A 23353-nucleotide genomic window follows, 5' to 3' on the forward strand; every position below is an offset into this window, starting at 1 on the left:
ACCACGCAAGTGGGGAGGTGCAGAGAGAGAGAGAGAGAGAGAGAGAGAGAGAGAGAGAGAGAGAGAATCCCAAGCAGGCTCCACACAGTCAGTGAACAGCCTGATGAGGGGCTCGTACTCCCAAACCGTGAGATCGTGACCGGAGCCGAAATCGAGAGTCAGGCGCTTAACTGACCGAGCCACCCGGGCGCCCCCTAATAGCCTACCGTTGGCCTGAAGCCTTACCGATGACATACAACAGGCGGTTAACACACATTTTGGATACGTGTTACATACCTGCGTTCTTACAATAAAGCTAAATAAAGTGTTCAGAAACTCCTAAGGGAAAATGTGTTCACCGTACTACGATACCGTGTCTAAGGAACAAAATCCGCTTAACAAGTAGGACCCACGCAATTCAAACCCATGTTTGTTCAAGGGTCTGCCCTTCCAATTCTCAAAGACGTTTTAGGGAAAAAAACACACTTAAAAACCCGCAAGCACAAATAAACCAACTTTAATAGATATTATTTTGTATTCATATAGCGCCTTCTTCAAGAACCTTAGATGCTTTACAGACATTATATCTAATTAATCCCCACAACAACCCTGTGAGGTAGGTATTACTCCCATTTCACAGGACAGGGAGACTGAAGCACAGAGAGGTTAGGTGACTTGCCCAAGGTCACACAGTTAAATTCACTGAGGAGCCAGGACCTGAGCGCCTTAGCCTCCCGGCTCCCGGTTCAATACCTCATGAGAGAATCTTTAATGAAAAGTATCCTTAAAGAAAGTATCAAGAGTAGTATGTTACGAAAGTGAGGTCTTTCTACTGCCACCACGGAAAAGAAAAGCCCGATACTGATCGGTAGAGGCAACGAGATCCATATATTACACATTTCCTTTTTTCCCTTTTCCTGAAGTCTCACGGCCCCCGTCTTGAGCAATCGTCTGCAGGTGAAGTTTCTGAGACAGGAGCCGTACGACTTAGCAGTGAGACTGAGGTTAGCATATTTACTTTCGGTTACGATGACCTGTGGAAGTTTTTATTCCAATGTACAAAATACGGGACAGCCATCCCAACAAACATGTACATAGTTAGCAACCGGCCGCCATTTACAATGTAAACCCACCCCTCGTTTCAGTCACAGTCGACCAACAACCTCACAATGCTTTCTCTCTGGGTCCCTTCTCTCGCTATACCTGCATTTGCCCCCCACCCCAACCCCAACCCTGTGCTTTTAAAGTCTGCTGCGTTTCGGGTGAGCTTCCAAACATGTTACCCAGACGCGGCTGTACTGAGAGTAAAAAGGAAATTGAGACCCATCACCCCACAGTCCCTCCCCTGACAAATCGTACTATTAAACACGGTGTAGACGTGAACAGTGTGCGACTACCAACGAAAATGCTAGAACTTGCTTCGATAGGAAATTTCGCCTTGCCTTTTACTGTGGTTTTTACAACGCAAAACGGAGACACAAACACAGCGTAGCGTCCCAGTGCTGTACCTCTGTGCAAATGACCTCATCTATCTTTCTAATACGTGCTGTGGCCTAACTCAAGTAAACAACGGGACTCGGCCTCACTCTACTTCCTTCTCTGCGCTGAAAGCTACGGAAACACAGCCGTAAATTCCGAGACAATTTGGTTTAAGCCCTCAAAATAAAAAAAATGTATCCACCTCCCCAGTCCTGTGACCTTCCCCTTCCCCTTCCCCGCATTCTCAGTCGTGAGTCTCTGTGCAACGTTGTAACCAGGCGGGCTACGCAATCGCGATCGGTAGAAGCCCGTTCCGGCCGGCCATAAGGCTTTAGCGACTGTATCTGAAAAAGCAAGGTGTCAAAATACATCGTAATTTTTCTCCCAGCGTATCTGTTTAAACAGCCCCATTAGCCAAGCGACCCTGTTAAAGATCAGTTCACGGAACGAATAGGCGACATCATTTCCTGAGCTGAAAGATACAGATAATAAAATGTTAATAAATAGCAGCAGACAAAAATGTTTTTTCGTGGTTTTTTTTCATATTCAACAGTATTAGTAAAATAAGTTTAGAAAAGTACAGCAATTAAAAAAAAAAAACCACTGCCTGAAAAGACTTGAAGAACATCCAAGGCCTGATTGCTATTATTCTGACTATACAATTATTTTCTGCACGTTACATTCGGCCACCGTCAACTCACTGAGGCATGGGGAAGCGTCAACCACAATGGTTCACATACACTTTACATTACATACATTACTTCTTAAAACCCCCGACAGAATGAAGTCTTGACAAATGCAAAGCTTAGTTTCTGAACACTCTTCCAGTAGATCTGCAAAGATGGGGGGGGGGGGGGAAGGATGGGGAGAAAGGGACTTGCTTCGCGTGTTTCTGGTCTGCTTCCTTAAAATTTCATCCTCGCACGGTTTGCAGCTAGGCACCCAGGCTGCTGGGGTTACGACAGGTTCCTTCTTCCCAGGGTAAAGAATGACATTCGAAAAGAATGCCAACTGCCAAGACATGACTTTTCCGAACACGGCTGCAACTTGAAACGTCAGGGTACTTAAGGATTCTGAAGACTGGTGAGCCACCACTGCACCAGAATTTCATCGATCGTTCCAACCGTGACAGGGAGTTTTTGATAAGTTTTTTTACTTTACAAAATTAAAGCTGAGTAAAATCAGTGACTTATAAACCATGACCAAAGGACAAATATTTAGTCAGAGATATCAGTTCCTCCTGAAAAAGAGTATCTACCTCCTCTCAGTGTAATTTTTCTTAAGGTATCTTACGATTTAAAATGGTTTAAAATTCACCTTAAAAATAGAAACAAACAAAAGGACGAGTTCAATTGACAAAAACGAACAAAAATAAGCTCAAATTTACTGACAGAATCGTGGGCACTTCATACAATACTTAGACTCTACCAGTTTTAAGTAAAATAAATAAGAAAAAAACTTATAATTACAAAGCCAGTCTTTCCCCTTGGGGAAACAAAAAGCCACTTTTGACCAGTTGTTCCCTACATATACATATACTGTATATTATTATAAGCTTCTTCAGAGAAGCAAAACATATTTGTCTTCCTGACACCGGATTCTAGTCATCTGTTCGTTTTTACATCAGAAAGGCAAGTGTTGGGCCCAAATGTAGCTCTGGTTTACGCCTGAAAAGACCACCGGGTGTTCCTTCTATGTGTGTGTATTCGACACGGGCAAATTTACGCGGTGCCGGTGCGTTCAGGGTCACCTCCCGAAATGATCGCTACAACCTAGCACAGATTCCCACTCTTTCTCCTGCACCCCCAAGGAGTTCAAACCATTACTGGTGCAACGAACAGAGAGAAAACGCATGGCAATTACTGGAAGGCGGTTTCACGAGAGGAGCTGCTATCTCTGACCTCACTTCCTTGTTGTGTGGAACTGCACGGGCGGCACGATACCTGAGCAAATAAAGCGGCTACCATGATGGGAAGAGCGTGTGAATCCACAGTCTTTGCTTTATTGTGTGCAAAGTGTGCCACTGCCCCCTGAGCTTCCCGCATTTCTCTTTTCTTGAAAAATCAGTGCTGGATCCTTTGCAAAATAACCAGAGAAGAAATGAGGCAGAAAGTATCTCTTCATCACGGTCCCCCTCAGTCCCGAGACTGATAGAAAAGGATGTAACCAGACTCAGAGTTCTTTGAGATATCTGATGTCAACCCGTAGAATTCTTCAATAGCTTGTGCATCAATTTTCTGCGGGGCAAAATGTAAACATTAGTACGGAAGTGAGCTCTTGGAACTGCTTCAATCCAATAAAACCTCCCACATTGCCTAGAATCGTGTCTTTCATTGGGGCTATAAAACAGCTCTGCACAGTAAGAACAGCTTAAGTTAACAGGGCTGATAATGCCAAGTACTGGTCAGAACATGAAGCAAACAGGACTCTCAGACACAGCTCGTAGGAATGTAAAACGATTCGGAGACTTTGGGGAAATGTGTCACGTTGTCTTCTAAAGCTGAACACACAAACTACCCTTTGATCCAGCAATCCTATGCCTAGGGAACAGAATTTCTACCTGGACTGTAAGAAACCACGAATTCCCAACCATTCGTGACCTACGAAAATGGCAATTTCAGATGGTCCAACCTAACACACCCAAGAAAAGTGAGTGCGCGTGTCTAGCAAAAGACTTACACGGGGGTCATGGAGGCAGTTTTATTTCAGTAATGGGCAAAAAGGCAAGCCTCTAACTTGTTCTGTTCTGACAACGGGCAATTACAATAAAAAAGAAAACCCTACTATTGGCAACACGAATAAACTGCTAGATACAATGATGAGCGGAAAAGGGCAGACACAAAAGAAGGCATATTGAACGAGTCCATTTATATGCAAACAGAGGCAAAACAATAATGAGAATGATAAGCGTCAAAAGAGCCAGGAGCCGGTGAAGGGGATGGTGGGGAGAAGGGAGGAAAGCTGTGAGGACGGACCAGAAAGAGGATAAAGGAGGCTCACTGGGGTGCTGAAAGTGCACTTGATCTTGATAGCGGTTACAGTGTGTGTGTGTGTGTGTGTGTGTGTGTGTGTGTGCGCGCGCGCACATGCAAATACGGGTGCGTGCACGTTCACATAAAAATTCAAGTTGTTGCTTAAGATTTGTGCACTTTATGTATATTATAACTCAATAATTTTTTTAACCTCAATTTTTTTTTCAAACAATGAAAGCTTTTTTTTTTTTTTTTTTTTTTTTTAAGCTAGCTCTGTTGTCGAAAGCTTTTGTTTTATCCTAAGCATTTTAAAGGTTACCTGACCATTCAAGCATTGGGATTGCCTGTTGGGGAGTAAGAAGTAGGAATCAGATAATCTGAAGACCTCAACAGTTGCCTAATATTCGTCACCTGTCATATGAATGAGAGGCTGGGAGAAAAAAGAGAAGAGTGAAATACACACCCAACTTTGAAGAAAAATAAGAAATTCAGAACTACTTACTTCTACAATGTCGTCATCAAACAACAACCAAAAATCATGACTCTTAACTATTGCGATATAATGTCCTCGATTGGGACCACTAAAACAAAGAGAAAGAAAAGTTAATTTCATACAATGTTTATTAACATCATTCTTCTATGCCCGAATTTCACGTTCTATAAAGCAGCATAACTGAAACCGATAAAAATAGTCCTTACCTATCCTTCCCCAAAGTATCAAGCCACATTGATGTGAACTGGCATTCTATTTTAAAATCAAATAATTAGCACTCTACTTTGAAAGATATAATCGGCATTCTATTTATATGAAGTTACACTATTAAAATTATTTGTCTTTTTTAACTTATTATTTTAAAAATAATTTTCAAATTTGCTTCTATGAAAAATGTAAATACATTTTTTTCTAGCATTTTGAGGGGGGTGGGGGTGTCACTGTCTGAGTTAAACTACAGAACAACACAAGTAAAAATTTTTTTTCTAAGTCTTACTCTCTTCGGAAAAGTTTTCCTCTTGAGGAAAGGTATCGTGTGATAGTTAAACAAGCAAAGATATCAAATCTACAGTTATGAAATCAATCAAGCTTGACCTTCATAAACTTCTTTAAAAACAAATGACATTTTGTTAGTATTATTAGTGCTATTTTTAAGTACCTAGATCTTAGCACCACTATTGGAATGGTCTCTCCGTCTCATTTTAAACAAATCTGGAATAAAGAAATCTAGAAACTCATAAAAATGCATGTGGGACTGTTTCTTCAACAACAATAAATCCTTTGCTTTATAAAAGACGTGGTGAAGATTTCAACTTCTCCCCGTTTAAGTATGATTCATTATAAAAAGCTTCTACATAATTCATTAAATTATAATTCCATTGTAATTGTTATAGTATAGAATTTGAGATAGTTTTCCACACAAAGGATTGTTAATGTGAACATTATCTTAAGAGTAGCAACATGAGATAAAGGAATAAGCAGCCTCTGTGCCTCCTGGTGTCGGCTCCTCTGACCCGGTTGGGGGAGACAAGTACCCGAGGTGAGGTGACAAAGCGACACAAACAAGAGGACCGCTCTTTCCCCACAGACGAAAACCCCTCAGAACTATTTTTTTAAGAAGGCTTTTAATTCTAAAATTCTGAAATAAGAACCAAAATAAACAGATTTTGCCCATTTCTCGGGGGTTCATCTAAAGAATCACGTGTTTATATAAGAGGCCAAGAATTTTATTTTATTTTTTGTTTTGTTTTGTACTTTTTTAAGGTGGTAGAAAGGCAGAGAGAATCACAGAAAGGCTGAGGAACAGAGCCTGAGAGGGAGGAGGCAGGTGGGGGACACAAAAGTTAGGCATCGGGCATCTCGGCGTTTTCCTTCGGCAAACAGGTGGTTTGAAGAACAGACAGAAGTCGGTTACAGAAACTAACAAGAGGAGGAAGGGCTGAGGCTCCTAAACTTACTAGGCGCCCAGGAAGGCCGTTGATTAGGGATTTGCATCCTGAACATAAAACACGCTCACTGCAGTGGGCGTGAGTGCCTAACGTGTGCACGTGTGTCGCTTTCTGTGGGGATCAGAAAGACACCAACGCTTCCTGCCCGAGGACACGGTCAGTGCAGCAGATAACCCTCCACAAACACATTTCGGGGCAAAACAGAACATAAAAGCAGAGCTACAGGCGCAGTGGAAGGGACAGACGCCGTCTGGCGAGAGAGGAGGTGGGAGGGACAGGGCTGAGGACTCCAGGAAGGTTGGTTGGGGGGGGGGGGGGCCTGAGACGGGCCGAAAGGGTCACACTTAAGAATTCCGCAAGCACCTGCACCTGTTAGAAATCTATGCGCCACTGAGGAGAGAGAACGCATAGCTGGACCGGCACGGGCTTGCCAAGGACGAGCGTCCTCGACGGTTAAAGGATGCAGGCAAAGTAAACCATCTACGCTCTCGTGTGAAATCTTACTACAGATAAATCTGATAAAAAATAAGAAAGACTTTTAAATGCTGTTAATCTGTATTTATTCTGAGAGAGAGAGAGAGAACGAGCAGGGGAGGGGCGGAGAGAGGGAGACAGAGGATCCTAAGCAGGCTCTGCGCTGTCAGCACAGAGCCTGATGTGGGGCTTGAACCCACAAACCGTGAGATGATGACACGAGCTGAAATCAAGAGTCAGACGCTCAACCCACTGAGCCACCCAGGCGTCCTAAATGTTGTTACTCTTTTGTTAACGGACAAATCATTTCCTGTTTTAAGAAGTGCCTGTTCTCATAAGGGAAACATATACAAACTGATAAACAACACAACACAAAGCAGTAAGTTACGGCTAGCGATACACATCTAGTAGCTACGTGAACACAGAGGCGTGGAACCAAATGTAGTAATGTTTCAATGCAGTAATATTTCAGTATACCAAAGTTTAAGGAGGAAATGATAAACGCACTGTATCTGAAACATCCATCTTGCAATCAACCTATCCTGACACGACAACCTGGGAGCATCAAGAGCCTCGGAAAGATCTACGCCAGGACCGTCCTGAACGCCCGCCCCACAGACCAAGAACCTTGCCAGCTCGTCCCTCGGATGCAGTTACCTTCCACAGTGAACCACCACGGCGACGAGGTCGTACATTCTGTCAGGATTGGTTGCGTCGCCAGAGGTGTTAAACAGACGAAGTTCTAAAGGAAAAACTACCCGGTAAGACAGTTTTGTGTATCGATGAAGTTGATCCATGTACTTAAACCTCTTCAGGTGCAGAGCTAGAATCATGGGCAGTTTTTTAACTTTCATCCTATTCAAATAAACACGGAGACAGAATTTCATGAAAGACATTCACACCATGTCCTTAAAAGAACTATCAAACTTTAGGATTCCATTAACAAACCATTAGTAGTTTTAATAACCCAGCACTGCCCAGTTTTGCATCTTTCTACCAATTACTTCTATATTGGCAAAGCAACATTCTGAACATCTGAAGACTATCCCACCCCACCCGTCATCGACAAACCACATAAATCTAATTCATACTCAATACGGCTTCAAAATAGATGAACGACATCAGTCCGCTGTTAAGAAATCCTTATTCTGAAATCCAGGTCCCTAATGATAAGGCAAACTGCACATGATGCCTATGATTGGTGGAGGAGAACCAGTTCCTTAGAGCTGCTAACTCCTTTGGATGTGAGGGGAGACTGAAATCCATCTGCCCCATCAGTCTATATAATTCAGTAACAGACTGACACAACGAGAAAAGCATGAAAGACCATTCTGCGAAAGGTGTTTGCCAGAGATAAGAAGTAACTCCCGATTAGGAATAAGGACCACGTGTATCCTCGAAAAGAGAGTAAAATGACCTGCAAATTTAGGGTTGAGTATTTTACTGTAAAACACTGGCTATCCTCCACACTCTAAATAATCTTTATTACGCCCTTAAATGTCATTTCGCCCCGACAGGACTCCGCACTCCTGGCTCCTCCTAATGACAGCCTATTCTTCTGAAGGCTCAGCTCAAACGCTGTCCCCACCCAAGTAACCCCTCTCTTCAATCCCCCATCGGCACCTTCTAGATTCACTCTATGCATGTACGGTTTATGACCCATCAAATGTTTATGATGATTATGGGTCTTTCTCTTCTTCTAGGGTCTGAAATCTTGCCAGGGAGAAACCATTTTTATTTTGTTTTCCTTTTCTTTCTCTATCGAGCAACATGCCTGGCACGTGACAGATACCTGACAAGTGTTGCAGCACTGAATTCCGTATGTGTTCAATGAAGCAAAACACTTCAATAATTAAAAAACGAAATTTACTAAGCCACTGCCCCTAATGAAGGGAAAACAAAAATCATTCTGTAGCATCTCGCTAAACCTGCATCCTACAGATCTTAAATGCGGTGGGCAGCTTGTTATTCCGGAAACATTTACTATTCTACCCTGGCCTTTGAAAAACATTAGCAAGAAAAAACAAACAGCTACTCATTCCCGGAAAGAAAGCTAACAGTGTAAGAGTCTTTATGGCCTTTGCCTCAGTAATCCCAACTTCTAGAACTTAGATATACCCTCTCAGATACAAGACGTCTGAAAAACATTCACTTCTAGAGTTATTTCAGATCGTGAAAAACTGGGAAAATCCTAGAGACAGGCATGCGACAGAGGTATTATGGGTTCAGTTCCAGACCACCACAGTAAAGTCAGCATTGCAATAAAGCCAATGGAATGAAATTTTTGGTCTCCCGGTGCACGTAAGAGTTAGGTTGACGTTATACCGTGTCCATTAAATGTGCGATATTACGTCCAGAAAAAAACAATGCAGATACCTTAATTAAAAAACACTTCATTGTGAAAAACCACAACCCGTCACCTAAGCCTTCAGCGAGTCATAACCTCTTTGCTGGGGAAGGGTCCTGGCTCACTGCTGACTGATGGGGGTAGTGATGATGAAGGTCGTTGGGGTGGCTGCGGCATTTCTTAGAAGAAGATCATCAAGTCTGCCACACTGACGGACTCTTCCTTTCGTGAACGATTTCTCTATAGCACGAGATGCTGCCTGAGAGCATTTCACCCACAGAACTTTCCTCAAAATCAGAACCAGTCTTTTCAAACCCTGCCCTGCTTTAACTACCAAGTTTGTGTAGTATTCCAAATCCTTCGTTGACACTTCAACCGGCTTCACAGCATCGTCAGCAGGAGCAGATTCCATCTCAAGAAATCACGTTCTCTGCTCAGCCGTGAGAAGCAGTCCTCACCCCATCGCGTCCTATCGCGAGATCCCAGCAACGCCGTCCACCTTCAGGGCCCGCTTCTAGTCCTGGTTCTCTCGCTGTTTCCACCACATCCGCCGTGACTGCCTCCACGGCCGTCCCCAACCTCCAAAGTCATCCCCGAGGGTGGGAATCAACTTCTGCCAAACTCTTATAAAGGATATTTTGACCTCTTCCCGTTGTTCTTAATGGCTTTCCATTTCAGGAGGGATTTAATTTACTTTGCCCAGATCCATCAGAGGAATCACTCACTGTCTGTGGCACCTGCAACTTTATGAAATGTATTTCTTAAAAAATAAGAGTCAGAATGACTCCTTGATCCACGGGCTGTGTGGAATGGACGCCGTGTCAAAAGGCACGAAAACATTCATCTCAGGGCACAATCTCCATCAGAGCTCTTGGGTGACCAGGCAGCATGATCAATGGATGGATGAAGAGCAAAATTTGAAAGGAATCTTTTTTTCTGCTTTTTCCCTGGGCAGAAGATCTCAACGGTGGGCCTCAAATATTCAGTAAACCATGTTGTAAACAGATGTGCTGTCATCCAGGCCTTGTTGTTCCATTTATAGAGCAGAGCGGATTTAGCGTACTTCTGGAGGGCCCCAGCATTTTCAGAATGGCCAGTGAGCATCAGTTTCAGGTCACCAGCTGCGTTAGCCCCTAACAAGAGAGCCCTGTCCTTTGAAGCTCCGAAGGCAGGCACGGACTTCCCTCTAGGTGTGCAAGTCCTTGATGGCACGCATCGTCTTCCACAGACAGCTGCTCTGTCTACACCAACCACCTTCGTGAACGATCTTAGCCAGACCTTCTGGAGAACTTGCTGTAGCTTCTACGTTAGCACTGGCTGCTTTGCCTTTACTTTCACGTCACAGAGTCGGCTTCTTTCCTCAACCCCCACCCCTGCAGCTTCCAATTTTTCTCTTGCAGCTTCCTCGCCTCTCTCCGCCTTCAGAAAGTTGAAGAGAGTTTTGAGGGCTTGCTCTGGGTCAGACTTTGGCTCAAGGGAATGTTGTGGCCGGTCTGCTCTTCTGTCTAGACCACTCACACTTTCTCCGTGTCGGAAATAAGACTGCTTCGCTTTCTTGTCACTTGTGCGTTCGCTGGAAAAGCACTCTTCATGTCCTTCACGAACGTTTCCTCGGCACTTGCAACATGGCTGCAGTTTGGCACAAAGGACCCAGCTTTCAGTCTGTCTCAGCCGTCAACGTGCCCTTCCTCACTAAGCTTCACCATTTCTAGCTTTTGATTCAAAGTGAGAGATGTGGGACTTCTGCTTTCACTGGCGCACGTAGGGGTCACTGCAGGGTTACTAACGGGCCTAGTTTCAATATTGTTGTGTCTCAGAGACTAGAGCAGCCAGAGGAGAGGGAAAGGGGGCCGGGGTGGGGGGCAGGGGGGGGAACGGACGGTAGTGCACTCAGAGGACATACAACTCTCAAGTAAGCTCACCATCTTGTAAGGGAGTGGTTTGTGCTACCCCCAAACATTACACCAGTGACATCGGAGAGCACGGGTCATTATACGAAATGTGATAATAACGAGAAAGCATGAAATTTGGTGGGAATTGCCAAAATATGACACAGAGACACAAAGTGAGCAAATGCTGTTGGAAAAAGGGCCTCAAAAGACTTGCTCGATGCAAGGATGCCATAAACCTTCAATGTTAAAAAATGTTAAAAAAAAAAAAAAAAAACACACAGCAAAGTACAACAAAGCAGGGCACAATAAAATGAGGTGTGCCTGTACCTGTCTTACAGAAACTTCTTCATAAAAGAGGGAATGATCACCAACTCATTTCTGAGGCCAGCTGAAAGCCGGTACCAAAACCTGACAACGGTATTACAAGAAAATCCCAGACCAATAATATCCCTCACGGTATCTCAAAGATGTGAAAATCAACACAACATTAGCAGATTGAATCCGGCAACATATAAACCTCCCTTGGCGATGATATTATAGTTCTCCTAAATGAAACGCTGATGTTTTTTCCTCAGGTTCTTTGTAAATAAAGACCAGTAACTGCAAAAATGGAAAGATTCCTTTATGTCCCTGAATTAACAAAGTAATCATAAATTTGTAAGGAGCATTTTAAAATATTAATAGAGCCCATTTCTCCTCCGGAAGAAAAGGGTCCTCAGCCCAACTTCAGTTTTCCGGAAATTTTAGATCTCCGCAGAAAAACGATGCTTACCAACGATGTGATTTTGAAAAACAAGCACGTCCCCTTCCAACCTAATCAGAGTATTCTGGACCAGGAATGAGCGGACTGCAGATACTATTTTCTTAGCAAAAATGTACCGCCCTCGTCATACACCAGGTTACAAAGTCAATGCCTACAGCAGCCACCGTCAGAAGGGGTGGCGGGCACATCCTCTCAACCTGGGGCCCCATGACCCAGCGAGCAGACCCTGACGAAAGAAGTCGTGTGCCCGAGATTTAGAGCGCTGCTCTGGGGGCCGAGTGAGGAAAGCCGAGAGGGAAGAGGAGGAAGCCGGCTGAGGGTTCAGTCTCAGGAAAAAGCCCAGAGAGAGCAGCTCCAGCTTGGTCCCTCGGGGAAACCCTGCCTGGACTCTGAATCTCGCTGCAGATTTCTCTGGACCGTGGCGAGGTGACTGGGCTTTCACACTCTCTTCTCCACCTGCCGGTCACAGGTCACAGGTTAAAGAAATTCCCAGAAGCTTCCTTCCGCGGTGGCCCCAGCCCCAGAGGAGTCCTCTGAAGAAGAGCCAGCGTGAAAGCGCCCCAAAGGAGTGGGGGTGGCGGAGAATGGGCCCTGAGGCCACTCCCTGACCAGAATACCGGCCACTCTGCTGCAGGCAAGGGGGGGAGGGGCACCACGAAAGCGAGTTCCATATTCTAGAGCTGTCTGCTGTCTGGAGATTCCCCAAGAATGGCCAGAAACCATTTTTTAAAGGAAAATTTCCCATTTGTGTAAACGGTGGGAGCCAAGCAAAGAGGTCCACACATACTGCGGGCCAGAGGGCACTAATATGCAAACTCTACCCCAGACAACTTTAACATCCCATCAGCACAAGCACATAAGAACTTAATGGAATTCTGTTGGCAGAGGAGTCTTGACCACGCAGAAGAGTTTTGTCATCGTACAGACAGAAAATTCACCTTCTCGTGGGCTGTCATGTCAACGAGGCCTAACTGGGGAAGGTCAGGCTGAGTGTGACAGGGAAACGGAAGTTATGGCTGCACGTGAGGAAGACACCAGACTGAGTGGGAAGCACCGAGAGGAGAGCTGGACCCGACAGAGCCTGACTCCAGTGGTGTCATCAACGAAGGCAGGTCGGGGGACAGGGCAGATCCAGAGTGCCCCGACCGGGGGTGGGGGGAAGAGTGCTGATCGCTATCTGGAGATGCTTCCAGGCGCGCATCCGGACAGCATCAAGCTGTCAAAAGACAGAAGGACCTAGGCAACCAGACACACGGGTCAGATTCAGGATTCCAAATGGGGGAGGGGGTGCCACGGTCTGAATGCTTGTGTCCCCCCCAAAACTCATGTTCAAAACCTAATACCCGACGTGACGGTTCTAGGAGGTGGGGCCTCCGGGAGGTGCTTACACCATGAGGGTGGAGCCTTCACAGATGGGATTAGTGTCTTCATGAAAGACCCTAGAGAGCTTGCGGGAGTCCTTCCACCAGGCAGGAAGGCACCTGCTGGGGACCACGAAGAGGGCCCTCACCGGAACACGACATGCTGGTGCCTCGATTCTGGACCGCCAGCTTCCAGAATGCGAACGAATGGATACATTTCTGCTATTTATAATCCACCCAGTCTATGGGGTTTTGTTACGGCAGTCTCAGCAGACGGAGACAGGGTGTGTGTGAAAGGGCTGACTACTCCCGACGTGCTACTAACCGTGACTAGAACCTGCACACACAGAAAAACGATACGCATCTAGCTAGGGAAACCGAACAGAAGGGAAGAACGTGGCCTCAGGAACAGGAAGAACCTCAGTTACCACTAGATCAGGGTGGACAGAGACAGGCAGCAGCCACAACAACTAGATGCTGAGTCACCTGGGCACTGCGTCAGTCATCCTCAACGCCGCGCCGCCCGCGGACAGCGGTGGGCCTGGAGGCGGGCTCGGCTGAATGTGGCCTAAAGGGAGAGAGAGTACAGGGAGGGGAGCGAGGAGGGGTGTCTAGTGGAGAGCCGGTCAGGCTGGCTCAGCTCCCCACTGTCACTCGTCATCAGATCCCGCTCTCAGGGAGAGGTGAGTGACAGGCGAGTGCTCCTTAAAATCGCACGCGGCACTCCCAGCCCGGAGGACACGCAAACAGCACCTAAAACAACGCCAGAAGCCATCAAATCCTCTCGGTCCAGTTCCCCGGCTTCATCACCTTGCTTCTACCCTATGCTTTTATCCTCCCACTGGGTGACAGCTCGGGACTGTCTCATCCACATTTACCAACCTCGTATTTTTCCTGGACTGTGCTATACAGGGGTGCTACGTGAAAGGAGTCAATGTGAGGACGAATTCTGTATGAAAGATAAAAAGATAAATTTCTTCTATTCTGTGGGTCTCCTCAGAGTCCACAATATGAAGCATGAATAAACAATGAAGAGGAAATTTTACTATATAGTAAATTCATTTGATCACGGAATACTTATTTTAGGGCACCATTTCCAGAAATCGTCCTTTGACGTTGTTCCAAGATCGGCTGGTTGCAAAGAAGACACTGTCTTTACGTTAATACAAACACAGATTCCGAATGACAGCCAAATCACATGCATTTTTCTATTGTGGTAAAAAACATATGAACTTTACTATCTTCACCCCTTTTAAACAGAGAGTATGGCAGTGTTCCCTATAAGCACACAGTTGTGCCACAGATCTCCAGAACTGTGGAGAAAATTGCCAAGTTTTCATTTTGCAAACTGAAACTCTACACCCGCTGAATAACTCCTCTTCTTCCCTCCCCACAGACCTGACAAGCACCATTTTATTTTGTCTCTCAGAATGTCACTACTTTAGATTCCTCAGATCACTCGAATCCTACAGAATTTGCCTTTTTGTGACCGGCTTACTTCACTTAACATGATATGCCCAAGGTTCATCTATGTTATATGTGACAAGATTTCCTTCCTTGTTAAGGCTGAATGATACCCCATCTTATGTTCATCCCACATTTTCTTTATCCGCTCATCTGCATATGGACATCTAAGCTGTTTCCTCCTGTTGGTTATTGTGAACGATGCAGCAATAAACACAGGAGTACACACATCTCTTCTGACACCGTTTTCAATCCTTTTGGATATAGATCTAGAAGAAGGAACGCGAGATCATAAGGTAGTTCTATTTTCAGTATTTTGAGGAATCTCCACACTGTTTTCCATAGCAGCTATGCCAGTTTATAGTCTCACCAATAGTGTACGAGGCTCCAGTTTCTCCACATCGTCGCCACACTTATTTTCTCACTTTCCAATAAAGGCCACCCTAACTGGTGTGAAAGGATACCTCACTGTAGTTCTGATGTGCCTTTTCCCGACGATTAGCTTTAGTTGAGTACCTTCTCATATGCTTGGCGGCCATTTGTTTATCTTCTTTGGAGAAATGTTTACTCAAGTTCTTTGCCTGGTTTTTGTTGCCGAGCCGTACGAGTTCTTGGTATATTTTGGGTTATTAACCTCTTGTCACGTATTGGCTTTCAAATATTTTCTCCCATTCATGCCTTTTCACTCCATTTATCGTCTCCCTAGGTTACGCGTACATTTTTAAGTTTGACAAAGTCCCATCTGTCTACTTTTGCCTTTGTTGCTTGTGCTTTTTGGTGTCATATTTGAGAAATCGTGGCCATATTCAAGGTCACGAAGACTTTCCGTTATTCTAGGAGTTTTATAGTTTCAGGTCGTATGTTTAGGTCTTTTATCCATTTTGAATTAAGTTTTGTACATGGTATAAGGTAAGGTTTTGCACATGGATATCCAGTGGTCCCAAAACATCGGGTGAAGAGACTGTGTACTTTCCCTATTTTTGTATCGTGCGGCCTTGGCGCACTTGTAGATCTTCTGGCCATGCGAGTGAGGGTTTATTTCTGGGCTCTCTACTCTTTTGCATTGATCTATAGGTCTGTCTTCATCCCAGTCCATGCCGTTTTAATTCCTGTAGCTTTGTAATAGGTTTTGAAGTCAGAAAGTGTGAGGCCTCCAGCTTTGTTTTTCTTTAAAGGTTGTTTTGGCTTTAAGAGTCCTTCAAGATTTCTCCTATGAATCTTGGGTGTTTTTTTCCCCTGTTTCATCAAAAACTGCTATGGAGATTTTGATAGAGGTTAAACTGAATCTGGAGACTCTTCTAGGTAGTATGACCATTTTAACAGTATTAAGTCTTCCAATGCATAAACGCAAGATATCTTTCCATTTATTTGTACATATCTTAATTTTTCAGTAACATTTTATAGTTTTCAGGGTACAAGTCTTTAGCCCCCATCGTTAAGTCCATTTCTAAGTATTTTATTCCCTTTGATGCTACTGTAAATGGGATTCTTTTGTTAATTTTCTTTTCGGATTGTTCAGTTAGTGCCCAGAAATGCAATCGATTTTTGCATGTTGATTTCGTATCTGCACGTCTGCTAAATTGATTAGTTCTAACAAGGCTTTCTTTCTTGTTGTTGTTTCATCTTTAGGGTTTTCTGTCAATAAGATCGTTATCTGTGAACAGAGATAATCTGACTTCTTCCTTTCCCTTTTGGATGCCTATTATTTCTTTTTCTTTTTTTTTGCCCAAGTGCCCGGACTAGGATTTCTAATACTATGCTGAATGATGGCCAGGCTAGGCATCCTTGTCTTGTTCCTGATCCTAGAGAAAAAGCTCTTATTTTTTTAACCACTGGGTCTGATGTTAGCTGTGGGCTTGTTAGAGATGGCCTTTATTATGTTGAGGTATGTTCCTTCTATCCCTAGTTTGCTGAGTGTTTTTATCATGGACGGGTGTTGAATTTTCTCAAATGCTTCTTCTGTGTCCACTGAGATGATCCCGTGGTTTTTGTACTTCATCCAGACTGAAACCTTTTAAAGTCAAACCGGTTTTTGTTTCTTTAATAAGAACTATGATCTGTATATCCAACACAATCTTACTCTCTTAGTCTGAGACTAAGAGCTGGTAGATGTCAACTAATGCAAGTGAGACCCAAAAAGATTAAATCAGACTTGCTCAATATTACAACGCAAGTTATCAGAAGGGCTGACGCTAGATCCTAGTAGAAAATAGATAATTTCTGTATTGCTGTCTTTCTGTAAACTAACGTGCAACTTATCCTACAGAAATACTCTAAAAACTGTGTGAAAATGTGTCTGTTGGTGGGCATATACATACAAAATATGCATGTTCACCAAAGCAATGTAACAGTAAAAAAAAAAAAAAAAAAAAAAAAAAAAAAATGGGAACAATCTAAGCTATTAGATTTAGCCGTGAACACAGTTCACAGATTATGATATATTATGGTACGCCCATACAAAAAGTCTATGGAGCACCTCTTCAGAATGATGTAAAAATATACTTTTAGTGACATGCTTGTCATTTATTAAGTGAAAAAAGCTACAAAACTGCATATAAAAATTTGATTCCATTGCAAGAATTACATGTGTGCATACAGACACCCTTCAAAAATCCAGGATACACAAAAATGTTAACAGCGCTTTCATAATGACTCTTAATTGATGTATACTTATCTATATTTTCTAATTTCTTTACAGAGCGCATATATATATATGTGCATATATATATATATATATATATATATATATATATATATATATATATATATATTCCCCATGTATATTAACAAAAAACCTCATACTAAATGATATATTAAAATCTCATGGATGTCTACAGAACAACCAGCTTGAGTTTGTAAACCATCTTTAATTACTCACATATACGGCTATTTGTCATTCTGTACGAAGACCGGCCAGGCTCACAGACACGCCTTCCTCCATGTGGCCAAAGAAGTTCGCGAGTCGGATCCCTCTTAGTTACATTTAGTCCTTGACTCTGTCTTCCTTAACCAACAGTCTTAGACACCTTCTACACTTTCAGGATTAATCTGATACGTCCTCTCCCAAACTTATGTGAAGTACCCACCCCAATCATCTTCACTAACAGAAGAGAACAATGAGTCATCTGCTTTGATGACCTGTGTCCACTACCTAAAACCCCTCCCTTCCTAATAAATGTATCTGTGTCCAAAATAAAAACAAAAAGATAATCATTTAAAAACCTAAGTTCTTCTTTTCATGAACATTTCAGTTCAACCGTCAGGTGGGGCCATACTAGGTAGACGGCTGTGCCGTCAGGGGAGAGGGGAAACCCAAGCAGAGCAAAGAGCATGTCTGGATGACATGTGTGCGTGGTGGGGGTAGAGGGAGAAGACCGGTCACCTACAGGGTCACTGAACAATTAAATAAATACAGAAAGATAACGGGAGCCCATTTTTACTTTCGGAGAAGGAAACCACAAATATGAAAAAGGAGAAAACTAGAATGGACCCTATGGTGTTGGCTGAAATTGGGGATTTAATTGGGAATTCATGGTTTTTCAATATGGAAAGATCAACAGGCAAGAGACACAGGCAGAGATGTGAAATTGGGAACTTAATTGGGAACTTATGGTTTTTTAATACGGAAAGATCAACAGGCAAGATACACAGGTACAGATGTGAGTATATACCCCCACCCTCCAGCTCTGCTCACCCAGGGGGCTCGAGAACAGAAACATCCTGATAGCAGGGAGCACACCTCTATCAAAGTCTTGCTTTCTAAACATCATTCTCCTCCTCAAAGGAACCAGGTCTCTCTGGAGAAATGGCTGGACCGGAGTGGGGGTAAGGCAAGTACAAAATGAGAAAATGAGCCAGGAGTATCTTGTGGTGCCAGAAAGTAAAGAAACACTCAAGGATGAGGGGACATGTCATAAAGACACAGGCACCAGCTTGAAGGGGTTCCCGCTGGCCAAATCGGGGATCATTTGCACATAAAAAAAGTAAGAATGGCAAGGGATCATAACCCACTGAAAAAAACAAACAAAAAAAAAAAACCCCTGGAATCCAAACTGAGATTTAGAAAATGAAAAATATTAGAAGTCTGATGAGGAATGGGTGTATTGACAATCTAAAAATAACCTCCACACAAAATACTTACGAACTATACATGAGCAAAAACATAGCGTAAGAGTGAAGAACTCTGGGAGACATCCCCTTAATCAAGTGCTCAAAGATAACAGCACCAGTAATGGGATGTGCAGAAAAGGGTTAGGCTAGCGGGCCTCAGACTGTCTTTTCAAAGGTCTGCTTGTGGGGCCCCTGGGTGGCTCAGTTGGTTAAGTGTCCCACTCTGGCTCAAGTCATGATCTCGTGGTTTGGGGGTTCGAGCCCCGCATTGGGCTCTATGCTGACAGCTCAGAGCCCGGAGCCTGCTTCGGATTCTGTGTCTCCCTCTCTCTCTGCCCCTCCCCTGCTCATACTCTGTCACCCTCCTGTCTCTCAACAATAAATAAACGCTTAAAAAAAACACTTCTTTTAGAAAGGTCTGCTTATAAGGGTGATCCTTGGTTAATATATGAGAATTTGGATTTGAGGAGTGTCCCTAAATGATAAGCGTGTCTCAACACGCCTAAATTGTTTGAACAAACAATGTGGCTTATGCTCAACACCTGTTTTCCTTCTGAGAGTCTGGAATTTTGGTACATGCTGGGCACAGGGCGCCTAGCCTTCGGTTTAAAACACTGGACACTGAGTCTATAATGAGCCTCCCTAGCAGAAAACACTTTTCCCACGTCACATTCAATGCTACAGGAGTGAAGTATGCCCACGTGACTCCATGGGACTGGACTCCTGGAAGCTCACCTGGTTTTCTGCTTTGCTGACGTGCTTTGTCACCTTTCCCTGTAATAAGTCTCAGCTGTGAGCATGACTACAGACACGGAGTCCTGTGAGTCCTTCTAGTGAGTGTCCGGAGTGGTCTTAGGGACCCCCACACACCATGTGTCACTTAAGAGGATACAACGGGAAGAAGAGAGCATCACTTCTGGGGGACTCCCACCCAGAATACAAAACCTGAACCTAATCCTAAGCAAACACGAGATGACCCCAAAGAGGGCGGTCTATAAAATAACGAATCGGTAATCTTCAAAACTCTCAAGATTTTTAAAGTCAACAAGAGACTAAAGAACTGTTCCAAAGGTAGAGACTAAAGAGACACAAATACTAAATGTAATGTATGTTTCTGGACTGGATCCTTTTTTCCATAAGGGACATTACCGGGACATCTGCGCCAATAAAATCAGGTCTACGAGAACAGTGGCGTGTCAGTGTGACTTTCCCCGTGTGGGTGAATACGGCCATGGGAAAACCTCCTTGTTGGTAGGAAATGGCCACTCAAGTGTCCAGGATCGTGGGACATCACACCAGGACCTTATTTTCAGACGATTTAGGGTAAAATAGCATTCTTGGTACGGTTCATACAGCTTTTCTTTGACTTTGAGATTGTTTCAAAGTAAGAAGTAAGGTAACGAGAATGATGACGACGACTCCATTTCCTGATACCGAATCCCAGAGAAGAGAAGGTACGACATCCTATGTGGGAAGAGCGGAAACTCGGGTACAGCTCCCCCTACCTGTCTCCACCAAGGAAAAAGCTACACAGGCAGCAAAGCTTCGAAGTCAAATATTTTAACCGTACTGGTTTAGGATTGTTAAACAAGTGTAGAAAGTGGCGTGAGGGTGGAGAGTGGAATCCTGTTGATCTGGCAATAACTTAATGCGTCTTCATTACTCAACGATAACATTCAAAAGTTTTACTCAGTGTAAATTTTCACACATCCCTTTCAGCTGGAAAAGCCCATCGATAACATCCGTTGCCAGAGAAATCACTAAAACAGTTTAAAAACTCTAAATTACCGTTTGTGTGCCTCCTGTTTGCTGCGACATTCTTCACAGTAATATTTGTATTCACTGCACAGAGTTTCTGTGTTGCTAAAACCCCTGTGTAAAATTCAAAATAAATTTATTTTGTCTATACCGGAAAACTGTGTGCTTGAAAATATTCTAAACCAAAGACATTCATTAAATTTCAACATAAATACATCGACAATTACCTTAAGCAGTGAGTGATCGATGTGTTTTGTTCCACGTCAACAGAAAGGTCTAAAAAATCTTCATCTTTGCTGCTTATCTGGAAAAACAGGGAATTACCTTTGATTTTTTAAAGTATCAGTAAATCACTGCTCTGAAATGATAGAATTAAATTTATTCTATTAGTAGTAGGTATATGAAGAATTCTTTCTCCCCCCAAATTCACAAGAAATCTCCTTGATCTGGATTATCCAACGGGACACTGAGTAAACGACGCTCATCATGTGGACAGGTTAAACAGCAAAGTACATCTGGGACCGATTCCCTTAGTGGCAGAGGCAAGGATGTCAAATCCCATCACTTTCCCGAATCTTGGTATTATTGTCAAGCACGAAACAAACTGCCCATATACACGGATACTTAAAGCACACACACGCGCGCACACACAGGCCAAGATGGAATGAGGATGCTTGGCAAGGGCCTGACGCCCGTGTTGTTTTATCATTCAAGGAAATAATTATAGCCTAAAATGCCAAATTACAATCTTCATTGATGACCTTTTCTAATCCTTCCCTGAAAAAACCTAACGTAAGGTTCTGTTTGAATTATGGCTAAATCATCTGATAAAAAAAATGAGTGCTTGTTGGTTTGAACAGGATTAGGCTGGAACTGCAGACGTCGCTTTTCCTAGCTCTTTCCTTCGACGACTCTCTGCCCGGGGTGAGCGTGCAACACAGCTCTGGCGGAGCCTTGCACCCACCACGGCCGTACCCCCGGGGGGTAAGTGCTCTCCGGCCTCAACGGCGCACCTGTTTCAGGAGCTCGGCATCAGTAACTCGTGATACATCGTGTAGCTGTACGGATTTGGAGCCGCATCTACTATGCCCTTATGCCAACAGGAGTACGTTTTTACCGTGCGCACGAGGTACAGTGACACCGCGAGGTAAGTGATCTGGGTCACGAAAGATTCAGTGAACAAGAAAGAATAAGGAAGATGGCACAGAGAGAGGAAAGGGAACGTGAGGTGCTTAAGGAAGAAGAATCAGCTCCGTTTTGGAGGAAGGAGAGGAGGGTGGCACGGGATGGCGTGGCAGAGACAGGCTACCAGGCGGCTTTACGTGCAGGCCAAAAAGGAGTGAAGATTTAAGAGCCTGGTGTTTGTCAAAACGAGGTCTGCGGGTTCTCAGGCGCTGCCTCGCGGTCTTCATTTTACATTTCCATCTTTATGATATAGAAGGAGGCTCTGGATCATCTGGATATATCTGAGCTACTATGTTTGGGTTCACAAGCGTGCTGGTACCAGGCAATCACCGAGTGGGGCACTATTTAACTTGCAAAAGTGTTTGTAAACACGTCTGCTTGTTGTCGGACTCCCATGCTCTAACGTCAGGTCACACCCAGGATGTGGGAGACTCAGAGAAGCAGTCTAAGCTGGAGACGTGGGTGGGGAGTCATCGGCACAGGCGGGAACGAAAACGGACCGCGACCCTCCCGACGCAGAGTGAGAAGCCGCCCAAAGTGAAAGCCTGGAGGACACCCACATTTAAAGACTAAACAGAAGAAAAGGAATGAGGCCAAGAAGAAACCATCAGAAGACAGAGTTGTTACAGGGACCCAGCCTCCTAACCAACTGGGGTATCAACAACCGCGTTACCAACACCTGCCACACAAACACTGCCTCCTCCAGGAAGCCCACTCCTACGTGGAGAGGTCAGGTCTCCTTGTTCTGACTCGCGCGGGCTCTTGTGCTTACCTGAACCGTAACGTACCGGACTGGAATTGTCTGCCTGTTACCGGTCTGTACTCCTCTACGAGCAGCTGCAGATCAGGATCTCTATGTCTTACTCACCTTCTGCCAACCTCTACCCATCTTCTACCTGGCCCGGCTGGCACTTAAATATTTATGCAAAACTAAAGAAATGATACATATTCACTCTTCAGAAATTCTCAGTTTCATCCCTCTAGCTGAGTTTGATAAAGGCCATGGGGTACTGATGACCATTTACTGAATCTGCAAGATAATGACTGGGATTCTGAGGAAATATTCTCAATTCATACCTTTAATTCTTGGGAAACTATCTGCAAATATAGACTGCAGGCCACAGGAGGACCTAGCAAAGAATGGGGGGAAGAATCACTAGCCATCCGTTGCGAATAAAATAAATATTTGAGCAACCAAGGATGGGTGACATCACTTTGTCCTTCAAAAACATCTAATCCTCATCCCCCATTGTCCCCAGTCTACAAAATAAGCTTCCAAGGCCTGGCACCACAGCATCCCAAAGACCTCCACGGGGTCCCAAATCTACTCTGCCAGCTTCACCAAAACTACATTTCCCAACATGCTAATAAGCAAATTTAACTATCTTCTGTCTTCTTGAAGAGGATGAATCATACAGGTCTTCGAACACAGACCAAATTTCATCACACCAAACACCAACCAACTGCCAAATTCTGATTCAACCCACTCTTCCAATTGAAACACCGCTCAGTGTATTTCCTAAAAGCTTGGAATTCAGCTACAACAGAATTTTTTTTTATAATATGTCTCTATAAAACTCATGTTAAAACCAGTGGAGTTGCTCAGATCGAATAAAGGTGAGTCCTGA

The 23353-nt window shown here is 44.0% G+C and overlaps 1 protein-coding gene across 3 annotated transcripts in view; it reads right to left on the reverse strand.

Annotated features, from left to right (window-relative positions):
* Positions 1-480: 480 nt before the first annotated feature.
* USP12 (ubiquitin specific peptidase 12) overlaps positions 481-23353 on the reverse strand; it is a 104313-nt gene continuing 81440 nt past the window's right edge. For 2 of the 3 annotated variants that reach the window (XM_053210486.1, XM_053210553.1), the window contains 5 exons: positions 20768-20844; positions 20571-20654; positions 7503-7700; positions 4933-5011; positions 481-3695 (listed from right to left, as the gene is read on the reverse strand). In XM_053210486.1, coding sequence (XP_053066461.1) covers positions 3594-3695; positions 4933-5011; positions 7503-7700; positions 20571-20654; positions 20768-20844 — 540 coding nt within the window. In that variant the 3' untranslated portion in view covers positions 481-3593. The remainder of the gene's footprint in view (positions 3696-4932; positions 5012-7502; positions 7701-20570; positions 20655-20767; positions 20845-23353) is intronic. The other variant, XM_053210513.1, reaches the window with a different exon arrangement.

The sequence above is a fragment of the Acinonyx jubatus genome, chromosome A1, assembly GCF_027475565.1.
Source record: "Acinonyx jubatus isolate Ajub_Pintada_27869175 chromosome A1, VMU_Ajub_asm_v1.0, whole genome shotgun sequence".
NCBI lineage: Eukaryota > Metazoa > Chordata > Mammalia > Carnivora > Felidae > Acinonyx > Acinonyx jubatus.